At 48.8% G+C, this 18234-nt stretch overlaps 1 protein-coding gene across 1 annotated transcript in view; it reads right to left on the bottom strand.

Annotated features, from left to right (window-relative positions):
- LOC147114688 (transmembrane inner ear expressed protein-like) overlaps positions 1-6285 on the bottom strand; it is a 271053-nt gene extending 264768 nt beyond the window's left edge. Inside the window, exon 1 of the mRNA XM_085992538.1 lies at positions 6019-6285. Within this exon, the coding sequence (XP_085848664.1) occupies positions 6019-6135 (117 nt within the window). The 5' untranslated portion in view covers positions 6136-6285. The remainder of the gene's footprint in view (positions 1-6018) is intronic.
- Between the last annotated feature and the right edge of the window lie 11949 nt (positions 6286-18234).

The raw sequence follows: 18234 nt of genomic DNA, 5'->3' as shown, positions 1-18234 counted from the left end.
TTTCCCCGCAAATCAACCTCAGGAGTGTCCCTACCCTCGTGGCCCTCCACCCCAGGGACCGTCCTATTACGAAAGCATGTGAGGGGCCACAAAACGGATCCACTCGTGGAGGCAGTACACCTACTCCACGCAAACCCACAGAATGCGTATGTCAAGCACGCCGACGGGCGTGAGGACACCGTGTCCATAAAGGACCTTGCCTCGGCAGGAAGCGACGACGACGACGACCCATCACTACCACCCCCAGAAGAACCAGCACCACCCCCAACACATGGGTATGCCAAGGAGGGCACCACGGACTCCCGGTCGGAACCCGAGGTACTGTTGCAACGTTCAGGAAGGACTATCACACCCCCGGACAGACTAAATCTGTAGAAGGGGTGAATGTGATGAAATATATGCCTTCATCACCCCCTGGCCTAGAAATTCACTAGCCTTAGCGCCGCTTTTAAGGCGCTAGAGGGACTAGCGCCAGAGTTATGGCCAGTTGAAAAATTCCCTGGGGCCCTAAAGGGGCGTTGCACCGGTAGCGCTGCGCCGGCACCGATGACGTCATCGGTGTGCGCAGCGTCCCGGTTGCCATGCCGACGGGCCCCAGCGCCGAAATTCAGTTGCGGCCGCCTCGCCCGTGGCAGCCGCAACTAAGACTCTGGCAACAGAGTCCAACGTGTGTTTGCGCCGGCGCATTAAAGGCCCCGCGGCGGCCGGCCGCTTTCCCGCCGGCCGCCTGCCCGCAGCTCCCTCCCCGGACTTCTCCCCCCCCCCCCGGAACAGATGCAAGCCCGGCACTTGTCCGAGGTGCCGGGCTCATTTTTAAACAGATTTGCGCGGGCCGCGGCCGGGTGCAGGCAGCTCCTCCTTAACGGAAGGAGGAGGCCTGCACTTCCCCAGCCTGCCGCACCGCATCGGGTGCCGCAGCGCCGGAATTGCGGCGCTAAACGGCAGTTAGCGCCCTTTTCCAGGCGCTAAGACCCTTCAGTAGCGCCGGCAGCCGTTTGGGCGTGGCGCTACTGAATTTTTGGCGCGCGCAGGGGGACTTAGCGCCAGCACTAACTTCCGGCGCTAAAGCCCTGGCTAAACCAAAACCCAATTTCTAGGCCCCTGTGTTTTACCTGCTTTGTATTGTGTGTGTACCGCCCCCTTTTTCCTATTGTGCGTATTGGCTACGCCCCTGTCTTTTGCCATATAAAGGTCTCAAGAGCTGTATGAGTCATTCTAGCAGGCGAACCCGATGTGTAAAGACCTGCAAAGTTCTGAGTGATTAAAAGCCTTTAGTTGAATCCTTAAACTCCTTGGCCTAGAAATTCACTATGGCCCCGCCAGCTGGCTAGCGCCCAAAAGTTAGCGCTGGGCGCGGAGCCAGTTGCGACCGTCAGATATTCAGTTTTTGCGCCCCAAGTCGGAACCGGGCGCTATTCCAGGGTGTGCCTGCCCCCGCTTGGGGCGCTGAAACTGAATTTCAGCGCTCTAAGCGCCGCTGCGCCACCCGCTGCAGAGCGGCAGGCTGCGGTACTGCAGGCCTCCTCCTTCTCTTAAGGGGGAGGTGCCTGCCACGGGGAGATCGCCGCTGGATCGTGCCGGCAAATGAGCCCGGCACCACGGAGAAATGCCGGGTTCGCGGAAAGCAGCCGGCAATGCCGCGGTGGGGGGGGTTGGAGGAGGCCGGGGAAGGAGGTGCGGGCAGGCGGCCGCCGAAAAAGCGGCCGGCCGCACCTCCACCTTAAAGCGCCCCACTAAGGCTACAGTACGGCCCCGTTTTCTGGTCGCTGTTTGCGGCTGCTGCGGAAGAGGCGGCCGCAACTAAATATGGGGATCGGGCCGGTATCGGGGCGGAACCGGGGCACTGCGCACACCGATGACGTCATCGGTGCCGGCGCAGCGCTAACGGCTACCGCCGCCATTACCGCTGCGCTGAATATCAGCGCAAACTCCTGTATTGGCGCAGAAGCCCTCTTTAGGCGGTAACTGGCCGCAAAGCTGCCGGCGCCTTAATGAATTTCTAGGCCCTTGTCTTTGAGTTATCGATGGCACATCAAGACTGCAGTCCAATGGCTGGGGTTCATGTCTGTCACATTTTAAACCCCTGTTATGGAGAAATCAGCACCGCAGACCAAAGATATAATCTAAACACCAATTTTGCAGCTGTGACAGGGATGGTTTTCTGCCTGGGCAATACTTGGCCACAGTGCGCTGAGACGACTCTGCCCAACTTTACAATGTTAGCTCATCGGCATAGGCTCCCACCACAGCAAAGCATAATGGAGGATGTGCAAAATCTAGCTCGCAGATCAAATTTACAGAGATGTATGCACTTAACTGTGTGCTGTGGTCTCAGTGTGCAAAACTCTGCACCAGGAGTGTGAATTCAAGAAATTATTCCTATGATTCATAGAGCTTGAAGTACGTTGGTGTTACATTTCTGTTACATTAGAACTATTTATTAGTAGCTATGCTTTCCAGGAAGCCCTTTCAATCCAATAGATTAACATGCACCACTGTGTCAATTTTTTTCAATTATCCTTAAGTCTACATCTGGTTCCATTTTCAAGGTATCTTTTCATAATCCACTCAACAGTTTGTCCTGTTGGCTGAATGATTTGAAACATAATGTTTGGAAAGGGCATTCACTGTTGCAGTCAATTTTCTGATAAAGCTGAGTTGTTGTCAAGGGACTGACATCTTGTTGCACTCGTATCTCCCTTCACTTCACTCAGTTATTTTTGTTATCAGAAACAAAAGGCAGGATTTTCATTCAGGAGTCAGGTAGGAGGCGGGACTACAACTTTCGGGGTTGTAGTCCCGCCTCCATCGAGATGCGGCCAATCCACGTGATTTTAACCTGATTGACCTTGTTGAGCCCGCTCAGCGGGCTCAGCAAGCCAATTAAGGGCCACCCGGCAACAGGTGACGTCACAGACTGAAATTTCATCTGTCAAGAGGTTTTGACAGATGAAATATCAGTGTTTCACAGCTGTTTGAAGCTGTCAAACACTGACAGTCTTACTTCTAACCTGAGTCCTTCTCCACAGACTCAGTTAGAAATCTCTCCTGTACAGTAAGCTGAAGGCTGTCACTTTTGACAGTTCGCAGCCATTCTGCTTTCTGTGCCGGTGAGATGGGGGACTCCCGGGACCTAAAGGAAGGAAGGCTGAAAAGGTAAGAAAAGGTCATTTAAACTTCTTTAATCACTTTAGAAACACCAAACACACTTACCTTTGCACTCATGCACACTTCACTCACCTGAACACCGACATCTCGACCCCTCCAAGTCCTTCAACCCGATGACCCGCCTCCTCTAACTTGGCGTGGTTTGGAGCCATCGGGAATCCCACACTTCAACCTTAAAAATAGGGATTAGGCTAAAAACTGCCTGTTAACAGGCAGTGAATTGGCACTAATCCCTTCTTGCCTCGGGTAGGCGGGTCCCAGTGCGGGGCGGGTACCCGCCTCCTTTGAAACTGGCATGGAGGCGGGTTTGGGTGCGGAATGGGTTCGGGACCCCTGATTTCAACCCCCCCCCCACGCCTCCAATCCCGACTCCACAGCCCAATGAAAATCCTGCCCAAAAGGTTAGTTGTTCCAGACACTTGTTGGCTATGAAACGTACAGCTCTTGGAACAAGCAGAAGCTTTTTGTTGGTAGTGAGAAAATGTTGGCTTAAATTTCTGTGAAAAGAAATTTAATTTAGTAGTTCAAATACAATTGCACAAGCTGGTTTCCAGAGTTTGGCCGAGTATTGCATGGACACGATTTTGAGCAAGGATCAAACATTTCAAGTGGAGCTTTTCTTTTCTCAAATTAGAACTTTCCCCTTCTCCCACTGTAATTAGGTTAACCTAGAATACCATTATCGTAACAAGTGATGTTGAAAGGTGCAGTTAATGAAAGTAAACCCGAAATTAGAGCAGAATCGAACTGGAAAAAGGAGCAGTCAGTTAAAGAATGATCAGTAGCTGCCGCAGAACTAATGATCCTGCTCAAAAGTTGTGCAAACCACTTCCATTGGTCTCAATAAATTCCACTTCTACACAATAAAACCAGGCTGTCAGTTCTCAGCAAGACCATAACCAGAGTAACAACACACGGCTTGCTAATGCATGAGCCAGAATTCTGTTTATGTTGAATTTGTTTTATTATATGAAGCTTCCTTGCTTTAGGTTAGGAGAAACCTCAGACTTGCCTGCTAGCAGCTATACATTTCCTCCAACTTTTCGCACTCCCAGCAACTTGCCTCTGGCTGCATCCTATAAGCATATCACTTGAAATAAAAGTCTGTCTTCGCATGCCCGCCACCGTTTCCCACTTTAGTGCCACATTTCGTGTCCCTTGCCAGCGGTCCCACATCTGTGGCCACAGTCATAGATTGTTGGTAAAAAAAAGGAGGGCGGAGGACAGTAGGAGTATGTTTGTGTGTGTGTGCTAGGCCGATGTAGCAGATCCTGGTCTCCAATCGTCTTGGACCCCCTTGCCATTGAACCAACACCTTGCTCTGTCAAGCCCGTGCGGTAGCTGGTGTGCAACGGCCACCCCACGTTAAAAGAATTCATGCACAGGCATCTTCCACCCTTTAAAATGAAGTTCGGGACCTGGAACATCAGGACCATCATGGACAACCCCAACAGAGACAGAGACTGTAGGTCCCGCATTGGACTCATCAGTCACCTGAGAACGCGTTTTTAGTGTGGAAGCAAGTCATCCTCGGTTCCGAGGGACTGCCTAAGAAGAAGAAGTCCCGGCACAGTAGCACACATCATCGGAAAATAAGGAGAAACGGCGTACATGTCTGTTTACGCCATCGATCGGGGTTTTCTGATGATCTTCCACTGAAGTTACGGCCGGAGATCGGGAGAATGCCTCTCCCCTCCATCCAGACAGAAATTACCAACACGGCTGAATAGGAAACTCCAGGTCACCAGAGGGTCCCTGGATTTTAAGAGTGTCCTTTCCTTGGAGGCACAAGCACAATGAAGCTGATAACATCCATCAACTTTAATTGAATTAGCCATCAAAGCAGCAATGGTGTCTTACCTGGTGACACAGAATCATAGAATCTTACAGCACAGAAGGAGGCCATTTAGCCCATCTTGCCTGTGCCGGCTCTTTGCAAGAGCTATCCAAATAGTCCGATTCCCCAGCTCTTTTCCCATAGCCCTGCAATTTTTTGCTTTTCAGGTATATATCCAATTCCCTTTTGAAAGTAACTATTGAATCTGTTTCCAACATCCTTTCAGGAAGTGCAGTCCAGGTCAACAACTCGCTGCGTAAAAAAATTCCCCTCATCTCCCCTCTGGTTCTTTTGCCAATTCCCTTAAATCTGTGTCCTCTGGTTACTGACCCTTCCGCCAGTGGAAAGTTTCTCCTTATTTACTCTATCAAAACCCTTCATGTTTTGAACACTTCTTTTAAATCTCCTCTTAATGTTATTCTCATCACATCGCCCCTGGATTTTTTTATTAATTTGTCTCCTTTGCTAGACTCAGTTATCATCTGGTCTAAACTACAGTGAAAACCCTTCACCCAGCTCCTCCCCCGCTCTCCTCCCTCCTCCCCAGCAATGTTTTCCGATTGACCACCTCTTAAAGGAACATCACAAAGCCCCCATCGTAAAACTTTCCCCAGTGACAGAACAAAACGTTCAACAAGCCGCCGAGCTTAACATGCTTCCAAAAAAATGAGGAAGACACTAAAAACAGAGAGAAAAATAAACCCCCTTGCAGTGCATAATCCAGTGTTGGGAAGAAGTGAAGGAAGCAAAAGAGGAAACAGAGGATCATGCACCATTACCTCTGGCAGTTGATATATACTTGAGCGGAGGAGACTGCACGGTCCCCAAGAGTTTCTCTGTAGCAAACATTTGTCTTTCTTATCAAGTGTCCAGGGAATTTGCAGGCCTCCCCAGGTAGTCAGAGCACTGCCTGTGGTAACCAGCAACACCAAGGCAGCTCAGTACTACAATGACGCAAAGGATAGGGTGTCAGTGAGAAACAGAGAGGGAGAGAAAACAAATGCATAACTCACGTCTGGGTCCAGGAACTGCGAAGATGTGGCTGAGATAAAGAGAGAAAGCAGGACGTTGACGGAGCTGATTATGCTGAGGGCTGAAAGGCAGGAGCGCTGGTCCTCAAAACACGCCATCCCCTCGCACGCTCCCCTTAACCCAGTGCCGTTCACGATACACGTACATCTACAAAGAGGCACACGCACCGTGAGAGAGCTGAGTGATTGACGAGCAGAAGCTGGGCTGACAGACTTCACATCTGCCCCCAAACCAGCTGCCTTTTCTGCTTCACGGTACACAGGGCCTGCACTGCACCCTGGGGGAAATCATTAATTAATTAAATGGGTCTCCTTTTACACACAGGCTGTACACAAACATGAGTGCCAGTGACTGGGGCAGAATTCTTTAGCACCAACACAACAGTGTTTCCGTTTTATCTGCATGACAGCTGAAAGTATTTTGCATTGACCTGTGTAATATACACAGGAGCATTACAGAAAATAGCTCACAGTGAGGCTATGTTCCTCTCCTTGAGTGCTCTGTGGACAGGAAGCAGGGGAACATAGGAATTTAGGAACAGGAGTGGGCCATTCAGCCCCTCGAGCCTATTCCACCATTCAATTAGATAATGGCTGATCTGTACCTCAACTCCACTTTGCTCCCCATCCCTTAATACCCTTACTGTTATGTATTGTGTGTTCTCCTCCCACCTGTGGTGGCGCTGTCACAGCAGATAAATGGTTGGGTGTTCTCTTGGTTAAGTTTAGCTCTCTTTGTTCGGAACTCTCCAGAACTTCCCTTTCCTCTCGAATAAAGCACTTCATGTTTTAATCTCTGGGTTCTGAGTTCTAATTGTGTCTAGGTAGAAAGGTACCGACAGAACAAGTGATGACGAGGATCGGATGAATCTGCGTTGTGGGAACTTTTTTGTTTTCTACTACAAAACACTCAGAACAGAGATTGCAGCATCACATTAACGTTACAGGTGCAGTGAGAAAACAGAAATTTAAATTTGTAACGTGAGATGGTTACTATATTAGGAAACATCGGTGATTTTGATGAAAATGTGGAGCAATGGAGCGCTTATACGGAACATTTTGACTATTTTGTCTTGGCAAATGCGTTGGCAAATGAAAAGGTCGTGCCTACCTTTTTGAGTGTAATGGGGCCGAAGACATTCAATTTACTTCGCAGCCTTGTGCAGCCAGATAAGCCAGGAACTAAAACATATAAGCAACTAGTGAAATTTCTTGGAGCACATTTTTCACCAAAACCTCTGGTTTTTGCTGAGAGATTTAGATTTCACAAACGGAATCAAGAGGAGGGGGAATCAGTGATGATGTTTATTGCTGCTTTAAAAAGGTTGTCAGAACACTGCGAGTTCAAGGAAGTGCTGAATGACACCATTAGAGACAGACTTGTGTGTGGTCTGCAAAGTGCAGCCACACAGAAGCGCCTTATTACTGAGGACAACCTTACTCTTGAAAAGGCCATTGAAGTTAGTGTCTCCATGGAGATGGCGGAAAAGGAGGCTCACCAGTTGAGTTCAACAGGGAGAGTTCACAAGGTGTCGTCTGAGCCGAAAGGTGCGCGGAACGGCACATGTTACCGTTGTGGGAAAACGGGCCATCACGCTAATGACTGCTGGTGTACGGAGCTGGAATGCCGAAATTGTGGCAAAAAGGGTCACATTGAATGCGCCTGTAGAGGTAAAAAAAAAGAACAGACAGAGCTGGGAAGCATAAAAGCAAAATGTCTGTATTTGGGCAAGAGAAGAAAAAGAGTGTTCATTCAGTGCAGTATGATGGAACAAGCAAAACAGAGGGGAGCGACACCTCTGAGGAGGAAGAGGTGCACATACTGATGGTTGCAGGTGGTTCAAATGGCTACTGGGTGTCACCACTGGTGGAGGGACAATCAGTGCGGATGGAGGTGGACACAGACGCAGCTGTGTCCCTTGTTTCAGACACGATCTACAACAAAATGCTAAAGCATCTTACCCTTCAGCCAACAAACATTGTGCTAAAGACGTATACTGGCGAACCTGTGGCCATGAGAGGCGCCATTGAGGTGACAGTTAAATTGAACGGACAGACTGCGAAACTGCCACTATATGTGGTAAAGGGAAATTACCCATCGCTACTGGGACGTGCGTGGCTAGAGAAAATTAAGCTGGACTGGCCTGCAGTCTGCATGATGTCAAAAGGGGAGTCAGGCCTGACTGCAGTGATAAACAAACATGCAGAACTCTTCAATGGGGAACTTGGAAGCATCAAAAAGATCAGCGTGAGACTGGACATTAAACCTGACAGCAAGCCGAAGTTTCACAAAGCCCGACCTGTACCCTATGCAATTAGGCCAAAAGTTGAGGCTAACTTGGAGGACTTAGTCAAGAATGGAGCCCTGGAGCCTGTGAGCGTGAGCAAATGGGCCACACCCATTGTTCCTGTCCTGAAAAAGGATGGATCTGTTCAAATCTGCAGGGATTTTAAAGTGACTATTAACCCGGTGCTGTCTGCGGAACAGTACCCTCTTCCTCTCATTGATGATCTTTTTACGGGCCTGGCCGGAGGGCAAAAGTTCAGCAAAATAGACTTATGCCAGGCTTATCTACAAATGCATGTCGATGACAAATCAAAGGAGCTGCTGACAATTGTGACACACAAGGGGCTATACAGGTACTGCCGCCTTCCGTTTGGAATTATGTCGGCCCCTGCTCTATTCCAAAGGGCAATGGATCAGATTTTGAGTGCACTGCCAGGAGTCCAGTGCTACCTGGACGACATCCTTGTCATTGGGACAAATGAGGAGGATCATCTTCTGAACTTGGATACGACACTACAATGACTGAAAGAGTACGGACTCAGAGTTCGTGAAGACAAATGTGAATTCTTTCAGTCTTCAGTTGAGTACCTGAGGCATGTGATTGACACTACTGGCCTGCATAAGGGGCCTGCATAAGGCGCCGTCAAAGGTCAAGGCGATCGTGGAGGCCCCAGCACCCCAGAATGTGAGCCAGTTACGTTCATTTCTGGGGCTGCTTAACTACTATGGGAAGTTTATTCCAGACTTAGCAACATTGCTGAAGCCGTTACATCAGTTGCTATGTCAAGGCAAAACATGGAAATGGACTGAACTGTGCAACGAAGCTTTCGCCCAAGCAAAGAAAGCATTGCTGAAGTCGGAGGTCCTGACACACTTCGACCCAAAGCTACCCGTGCAGCTAGCATGTGATGCGTCACCATATGGTGTGGGAGCAGTCATATCCCACATCAAGAGAAACCTATCGCCTTCGCGTCACGCACCTTGAACAAGGCCAAGAGAAACTATGCACAGATTGAGCGCGAGGCCTTGGGAATCGTTTTTGGAATTTGAAAATTTCATCAGTACCTGTTTGGGAGAAGGTTCACACTCCTGACCGACCACCGTCCATTGACTTCAATCTTCGGGCCCCACACTGAAATTCCATCTCTTGCTGCAAGCAGGATGCAAAGGTGGGCTTTACTGTTGTCAGGACACACATACGACATAAAATATCGCAAATCAGACTTGCACGGCAACGCAGATGGTCTCTCGAGGCTGCCCTTGCCTGTTACTCCCCCAGAGCCTCGTCAGATAGACATCTTCTACTTTAGACAAGTGGAGGGAGCACCTGTCACGGCAGTTCAGGTGCGAAGGTACACCCGCAACGATCCAGTCCTGTCTGAGGTAATGGACGATGTCATTCGAGGGAGAGCTATAGGAGATTCTCCTAGTTTGAAACCTTACGTTTCAAAAAGAAATGAGCTCTCCGTCCAGGCAGGTTGTCTTCTTTGGGGATGCCGTGTCATCATTCCGCCACCTCTGAGGGAACCTATACTGCAACAACTTCATACAGGCCACAGTGGGATGGTTCGGATGAAGGAAATAGCAAGAAGCTACTTCTGGTGGCCAGGTCTCGATGGAAATATTGAGGAGAAAGCCAAAACATGTTCCCCATGTCAAAGGCTCCGGAATGCTCCACAGCTGGCAACCCTACGCCCCTGGGATTGGCCTGAAGAAGTGCGGCAGCGAGTACATGTGGACTTCGCCGGTCCTTTCGAAGAGAAGATGTTTATGGTGGTTGTGGACGCTCGTAGCAAGTGGCCGGAGGTCTCTGTGATGAGGTCTACCATGGCAGAGAAAACAATTGAGAAACTTGGTGAGATGTTCAGCCGTTATGGCTCACCGGAACAACTCGTAAGTGACAACGGTCCACAATTTGTATCACAGGAGTTTGCAACCTGCCTGCATGTGAATGGTGTCCAACACATCAGGTCTGCGCCCTATCATCCCTCTGCTAACGGCCAGGCGGAAAGGTTCATGCAAACTTTGAAGCACGCCTTGAAGGCATTGCAAGGTCAGGGCTCAATCCACCAACATCTGAACAGCTTCCTGTTGTCCTACAGGAACGAGCCACATGCCACAACCAAAACTTCCCCCGCTTCGCTCATGATGAAGAGGCAGTTGCGGACAAGTTTTGACTTACTCAAACCTCCAAGGGCAGAACAGGTTGTCCATTGTCAACAACAAGCTCAAGTTGAAAAGAGAGAGAAAAGAGCCAAGGAGAGACGGTTTCACCCGGGAGAGCACGTCCTAGCTCGAAACTACAACACTGGACCGAAATGGGTTCCTGCTACGGTGATCGCACAGACGGGCCCTGTGTCTTACATGGTTGAGACTGCTGAGGACGTCGTCTGGAGAAGACTTACAGATCAACTGTTGCTAGGAGCAGAGACAGCCACAGAGGCTCCAACAGCTGGTTGGCCTGAACTGTTTCCGGATGATACCGCAAACCAGCATCCTTTGCCACAGTGCTCTTCTCCAACACAGGAAGTCATACAGGCTGTTCCACCTGTGCGAACTCCTGACTTTCGACTGACACAGGCACCTTCTCTATCTAGGCCTGTGTCAATGCCTACTGCTGTGGAAGCCAGCGATGACCGCCGGTATCCCGTCAGAGAGAGGCGGCCTCCAAGACGCTTGGATCTGTAGGCTTAGTGACTTACCCACAAGACTGGGGCAGAATAAACCCCAGGGTAAAGTCAGGGTTTGAGGCAGTCTACATCTATCCTTGGTTAGTTGAGTGCATTAAAAGTAACTTACCTGTTGAGTAATAATGTGGACCTTTCATTTAAGCGGGGAGGAATATGTTATGTATTGTGTGTTCTCCTCCCACCTGTGGTGGCGCTGTCACAGCAGATAAATGGTTGGGTGTTCTCTTGGTTAAGTTTAGCTCTCTTTGTTCGGAACTCTCCAGAACTTCCCTTTCCTTTCAATAAAGCACTTCATGTTTGAATCTCTGGGTTCTGAGTTCTAATTGTGTCTAGGTAGAAAGGTACCGACACAACACTTACATAACAAAAGTCTATTGCTCTCAGTCTTGAAAATTTCAATTGACCGAGCATCCACAACCTTTTGGGGAACGAGTTCCAGATTTCTACTACACTTTGTGTGAAAAAGTACTTCCTGATTTGAAAGGCCTGGCTCTAATTTTAAGATTGTGTCCTTTGTTCTGGATGCACCCATCAGAGGAAATAGCTTCTCTGTATCTACCCTACCAAATCCTTTTATCATTGTAAACACCTCAATCAGATCACCCCTCAATCTTCTAATCTCAAGGGAATACAAGCCAAGTTTATGCAACCTGTCCTCATAGTTTAACCCTTTTATCCTTGGTGTCATTCTGGTGAAGCTGCAATGCACCCCCTCCAAGGCCAATATATCCAATATATTGGATCTGATGAAGGGTCATCGACCTGAAACATTAACTTTGTTTCTCTCTCTACAGATGCTGCCGGACCTGCTGAGTATTTCCAGCATTTTCTGTTTTTATATCGTTCCTGAGGTTTGGTGCCTGGAACTGAAAACAGTACACCAGATGGGGTCTGACCAAGGCTCTGTACAACTGAAGCATCACTTATTCATTTTCATATTCTGACCCCTTGAAATAAAGGCCAACATACCAATAGTCTTCTCAATACCTTTCTCATCGGGCCGCCACACATTTCCTGGGGCTAAGAAGACAGAAGCATTTAAATCCCTTGTAAATGACATGGGAGTGAGGTAACTACTCTCTCCCTCCAACACCCCCCACCCCCACCCCCACAAGTATAACCGCCATATACAGGAAACTCTTTTTTATCCGGCACCGATGGGACTGGCGTGGTGCCGGTTTATCAAAAAGTCCGGATTACAGAGAGGTATAGTTAAAAGGTACGAGAGCTCCGTACACAGCAACAAATCCAGGCTTCCCTGTTGCTTAGCAACAGGTGCAGGAACTCCAGCCACAGACCAAGCGTCCCTGTTGCTTAGCAACATGTGTAGGAGCCCCGGTTACACAGCCACAGATCCAGGAATGGCCACTAATATGAAGTAAAACTTACCTGAGCCTACTCCTGAATTTTGCCGGTTAACAGAGATTTCTGGTTATTTAGGTGCCGGTAAATCGAGAGTTTCCTGTACAAGGAACTGTCGGCCACTAGACTCTCTGGGGGCCTAAATTTGATGGCCCCTGAAAACAGGCACAGGGATCGCAATGCATGATTAACACATGCCATTGCTTCTGATGCAGGCAGCACGTAAACTTTGTGCTGCCTGCTAATTTAAATGATTGCAGTGTTGAGGTAGCACTAAACATGCTGTTGAGTGGCTGCATGCCTCAACAGGGGGCCCAAGTTCATGCGAGGTCAGCACTACTTAAAGTTAACCCGCACTACTTAAAGCCAGACTGCACCACTTAAAGGGGAGGGTCATTCTGGCTGGAGCAGGTGTTGGTAGTGGCTGGGGTAGAGAGTCTGACCTGCAAGAATACTGACTTCTTCTGTAGCCTGCCTCATTGAAGTGCTCATCTGAATCCTCTGCAGCAGAACTCGTGTGCGACCTCGCCCTCCGGAGAGCTCCACCTGCGCTACCCTTGAGCCCTGCCCTGGCTGCAGGCCACTCGTGCCCAGTGTCTCACTACATGCAGATCTCGTGTCTATGCTATCCTCTAAAGTAGGCGGAATGTCAGTATCTGAGCTGGTGGCTGTGAGTGTTAAATTGAGTGATGTGCCGTGTCTTCAGCATCACTGCCTTCTTCCTCTTCCAGTTCTTGCTCCTTCACCACTGCCTGGCCAGTTGCAATTCTTGGGTATCTGAAAGGAGAAAGGCACAAGGGTAGGGCTGTGGTGAGAGGAGGGGGGAGGGGGAAAGCAGGAGGTGCATGCTTACACCATCTGCAGCTTGTAAATCAGAAGAGATTGTGGGATGAGGGGGAAGTGGGATGTGGGAAGTAGGATTAGGTATGAGGATACTGTCATCTTCAATTGTTTCAGCCCTGCCGCTGGCCATGGGCTCAGCGATGGCCACTCCAATGATGGCAACCACCATCTCCTCCATCAGGGTAAGGTCATACAGCCATGCCTGTTCCCCCACCAGTTAGCTCCTGCTGCTTCCGGTTATGGGCCAACTTGTCTTGCAAGAGAGAGGGAAGTGTGTCAGTGAGTGTTGTGCAATGTGTTTGGGTGATGTGCCTGTCATGGTTGAATAGCTGACAGTGTGTGCAAGCTGCGAGTGTGAGGCTTGCAGCAGTGTTAATTGTGTGTGGGTGAGGTGAAGCTATGAATGTGAGGTATGAGTCCTGGTTAATAGAGATTGTTGATAGGTGAGTAATGGGGGTGTGGTGCCCTGAGCAGTGTGTGAGGCTAGTGGTGCAGTTGGTGGAATATGGCATTTGAAGATGAATTCACTGATCTTAACCACTCATGTGAGGTCAATTAACTTTTTGCTGCACTGCATCCAGGTCCTCGGGCCTTGACTTCTGGCATTGACCACCACGGCTACCTGCTCCCACTACTTTTGCAGAGTTTGTCTGGAGGGCCTCCTAGCTCCCTCTCTCCTCCTGTCCGCCTCCTCCACCAAGGCCTCCAGTGCAGCATCTCAGAACATTGGAGCATGCTCTATCTCCACAGTTGCTCAAGGTCATCCTCCAAGGTCATCTGCAGTCTCCTGCACTGAAAGTCAGCAGTCTTCCACCAGCCATGCTGCAGCCACTGGGGTAGGACTGCGTAGAAGCACTAGGACAGGCAAAGGCACACGGAAGACAAGCACTAAGGGAATGCACAAGGGTGATTAGTTTACATTTGTATGCAATATGGCATGATTTAATTTATAAATTTGATTTGGAATGTTTATTTTTTATTGGCTTGTATTTTTGCATTGTGGCCATGCGGACGCTGTGATGGTCAGCGACAGAGGGAAGGAAAGGTGTGGGATGTTGGTGAATCTGGAATTGGGGTTGCGTTTTACCCGTATCACAGCCGGATGAGTCAGTCATGGTCAGCCCGGCCAGGAAGGGGCTGTATGGGTTGCCTCCTCCCTTCTCTTCCTCCTCCTCCTCCTGCTCCTCAGCTGGTCGCTGTATGGCTGGTGGCAAGGGCTGTGCCCTCATGATGGCAAGGCCACCACGAATCTCAACATCTGCTCTGCTGAGTACTGCAGGGCTCCTCCAGAGTGGTCCAGGCAGCGGAAGCGTTGCTTCAGCACGCCAATTGTGTGCTCGATGATATTTTGGCAGCGTGGCTTTTGTTGTATGAATGTTGCCCACGTGCCCATGGGTTGCACACTGGAGTCATGAGCCATGTTGCTAACGGATAGCCCTTGTCTCCCAGTAGCCACCATCTGGTTTGTTATGGTAGCCCAAATGCTGATGCGACAGCGGACTGCCGTGGAATGAAGGCATCATTACTGCTGCCAGGATACCGGGCATTGACCTGCAAGATTCGCTGAATATTCTCGCACACCAGTTGGACACTGAGGGAGTGGAATCCCTTTCGGTTGTGGTATATCTCAGCATTTACATGCGGCGCCCGCAAAGTGACGTGCGTGCAGTCAATGGCACCCTGCACTATAGGGAAGCCTGCAATCCTCGAGGAGCTGCGTGCTCGCTCCGCCTGCTGCTCTCTTGCCAGAGAAAAGGAAATGAATTCAGCTCTCTTGGAATGCAGAGCCTCAGTTATTTTCCTTATGGAACATTGCACGGTAATCTGGGAGATGTTGCAAATATCTCCTGCTCCAGCCTGGAAGGAGCCCAACGCATAAAACTTCATGCCCACCGTGATCTTCACAGCCGCTGGCAATGCGGTCCTCGCCCTGCTTTGAGGTTGCAGCTGTGGCTGCAGCAGGTGGCAGATTTCAGTGAGACGTCCTTGGTGAAGCACAGGCATCTGACACACTGTTCCTCGCTGAGGTTCAGGTCGTAGTATTACTCCCTGAACACCCTGGGCTGATATGGCCTCCTGCTGAGAGCCCTTCTCCCCCTCCTCCCACTTCCCGCAGCTTGTCCTGCTCTGCGTCACCTCTGCTCATTCTCCCTGTCATGCTGTAGGCCAAGTGGAATGCCTACTAGTGCTCCCATGCCTTGGAGTAAGTGGGCTGTACAGAATCCTTGAAGTCAGGACAAAGTCCTTCACCATGTGTCACACCACTCCCTGTAGACTTTAGCAGCTTTAACGAACTGTACAAAGCACCAAACACTTCTACAAACACAGCAACAACCAGTAGACAGTAGAAATTAATCAACAACTAACCGGTAAGTAGTTGATGATCCCTCTAAATAGCGCTGGTGGGGGGGTCCTTCCTGCTGCTGAATGCGTGTTCAGCTTTGCGTGTTTAAGAGAGGGCGTTAGCTGGAGTGTTAAGCTCGAAAATAGCAGCTCTGATGTTAAATCAGTATTACATGTTGATTGACGTCACGATCTACTTACACTGCCTACTTCTGGCGCATGCTCCCTGTGCCCGCGCTAATGCCCTACCCAAGGTGGTGTCCGGTGCGGCCCGCCCCAGAAGTGTGTGTGCACGCCGCAGACGCCATTTTGGAACTGAATCGGCACCTATAGAGCCCAAACAACGGGTGCTACACAGCCGGATTTTGCAGCCTGTACCCCTTCCCAATGTTCCTAAATACCAGAATCTGACATAACCTTCAGTACTGCGATAATCAACGATCTCTTTCTCCAATGCTTCTAGACTCCAACACCCTCCACTCCTGCCTGGCCCCCCATGTCCTCCTAGTGCTCTCAGATCTCAGAACCACCCTCCCAACATCTTGTAGGCAGATGACTGCTCCTCACATGCTGTCCCTAGAGCCTACCTCCTACCTACTTGCCTCCTTGAACATGTTCCATGCCATCTTCCTCTGAGCTTTAAAAATGGTAAAGGATAAAATTAACTATATCATTAAATGTATACATTTAATAGTAGTTCTTGGGATGTGAGCGTCACTGGTAAGACCTGCATTTATTGCCCATCCCTAGTTGCCCTGAGAAGATGGTGGTGGGCCTTCTTCTTGAACCACTGCATTGTGCTGGTTTGATACAACTGAGTGGCTTGCTAGACCACTTCACAAGGCAGTGAAGATCACCCACAACAGTGTGGGGCTGGAGTCACATATAGGCCAGACCAGGTAAGGATGGCAGGTTTCCTTCCCTAAAGGGCATTTGTAATATAAAAACAACGAGAGTCACTGAGCAACCACATGGGAGATCTCTATAGTAATATATCAAAAGTCTTGTGCATCACTCGCACTTCCTATAACATTAAGAACATAAGAACATAAGAAATAGGAGCAGGAGTCGGCCATTCGGCCTTTCGAGCCTGCTCCGCCATGGCTGATCTTCTGCCTCAACTCCATTCACCGGCCCTATCGCCATATCCCTTGATGCCCTTACTAGTCAGAAATCTATCGACTTCTGTTTTGAATATACCCAATGACTGAGCCTCCACAGCTCCCTGGGGTAGAGAATTCCAAAGATTCACCACCCTCTGTGTGAAGAAATTTCTTCTCATCTCAGTCCTGAATGGCCTACCCTTTATCCTGAGGCTGTGGCCTCTGGTTCTAGACTTCCCAGCCAAGGAAAGCATTCTCTTAGCATCCATCCTATCAAGGCCTGTAATAATTTTGTATGCTTCAATGAGATTGAACATTTTTCTGTAACACTTCGCAGTCACTCTCAATTACACCCAAATTTATTCTAACCTAGAAATATAAGTGTCAGGCTGAGTGATAGCATTCTCGCCTGAGTCAGCAGGTCATGGGTTTAAGCCCCATGCCAGGGACTTGAGTGCATAATCTAAGCTGACTGCAGTACTACTGAGGGAGTGCTACACCATCGGAGGTGCGTATTTCATATCAGTCGTTAAACTGAGACCTCATCTGCCCTCTTAGGTGGACATTAAAGATCCCATGGCACTATTCGAAGAAGAGCAGGAGAGTTCTCCCAATGTCCTGGCCAATATTTATCCCTCAACCAATAACCCCAACAACAGGTTATCTGTTTGCTTATTTCATTGCTGTTTGTGGGAGCTTTTTGTGCACAAATGGCTGTCACATTTCCTATATTACAACAGTGACTACATTTCAAAAGTATTTTGGGACATCCTGAGGTCATGAAATGAGCTATATATAAATGCAAGTTAGTTCTTTTCTTTCTTGGAAAATTTATTTTACCTCCCTCTGATTGGCTGACTCTAACACATGATTGACACCCAGCACTGGTCCTCCAAGTATGTCACCAATCATGAAGCTTCACCTATGTCCTGACATGTAGGCACACCAGTGTGAGCTTTACTCTGTCAACTTTTTGCTATCCGAATTTCACCAAAATCTTTTTTGTGTTTTTCTATTTCCTTGTTTTCTTTCTGCTAATAATATTCCTGGCTTCTTCCACAATACCAGAAAGACAAACCTGACGAAAGAAATAGAGAAGCATGAAAACAGAACTGCAAAGAGGAAAATAATATAATAGGAAAATACTGCGGATGCTGGAAATCTGAAATAACAACAGAAAATGCTGGAAATACTCAGCAGACCAGGCAGCATCGAGGAAAGTGTTGTGTCCGTCAGTAGTAAGACACAGACTGCAGGAGAACGGTACAACAGGTGTTTACTCAACGTGGCTCACTCTGGAACTGAACTGTACAGATTACTATTCAGTGCTATATACAGGTGTGGTCACTGCCGGTACTACAGTATACATGAGCTGTAAAAAGTAGTTCCCCCCTTAAAGGTATATACATTACAATTCCTCCCCTTTTAGATTAACAGTACCATACACTCATTTAACAATTAAATATCAAACTAATTACAATTAACACTTTTAACATACAACGTTAGCTGAAAATAGTCCATTTATATATTCAGTCTTTGGGGAGGCTTCCTGATCCTTTCTGGATAGCGC

Source organism: Somniosus microcephalus, chromosome 7 (assembly GCF_052327205.1).
Source record: "Somniosus microcephalus isolate GS21.2 chromosome 7, FLI_Smic_1.0, whole genome shotgun sequence".
Taxonomy (NCBI): domain Eukaryota; kingdom Metazoa; phylum Chordata; class Chondrichthyes; order Squaliformes; family Somniosidae; genus Somniosus; species Somniosus microcephalus.
This window is presented reverse-complemented; position numbering and strand designations above follow the sequence as displayed.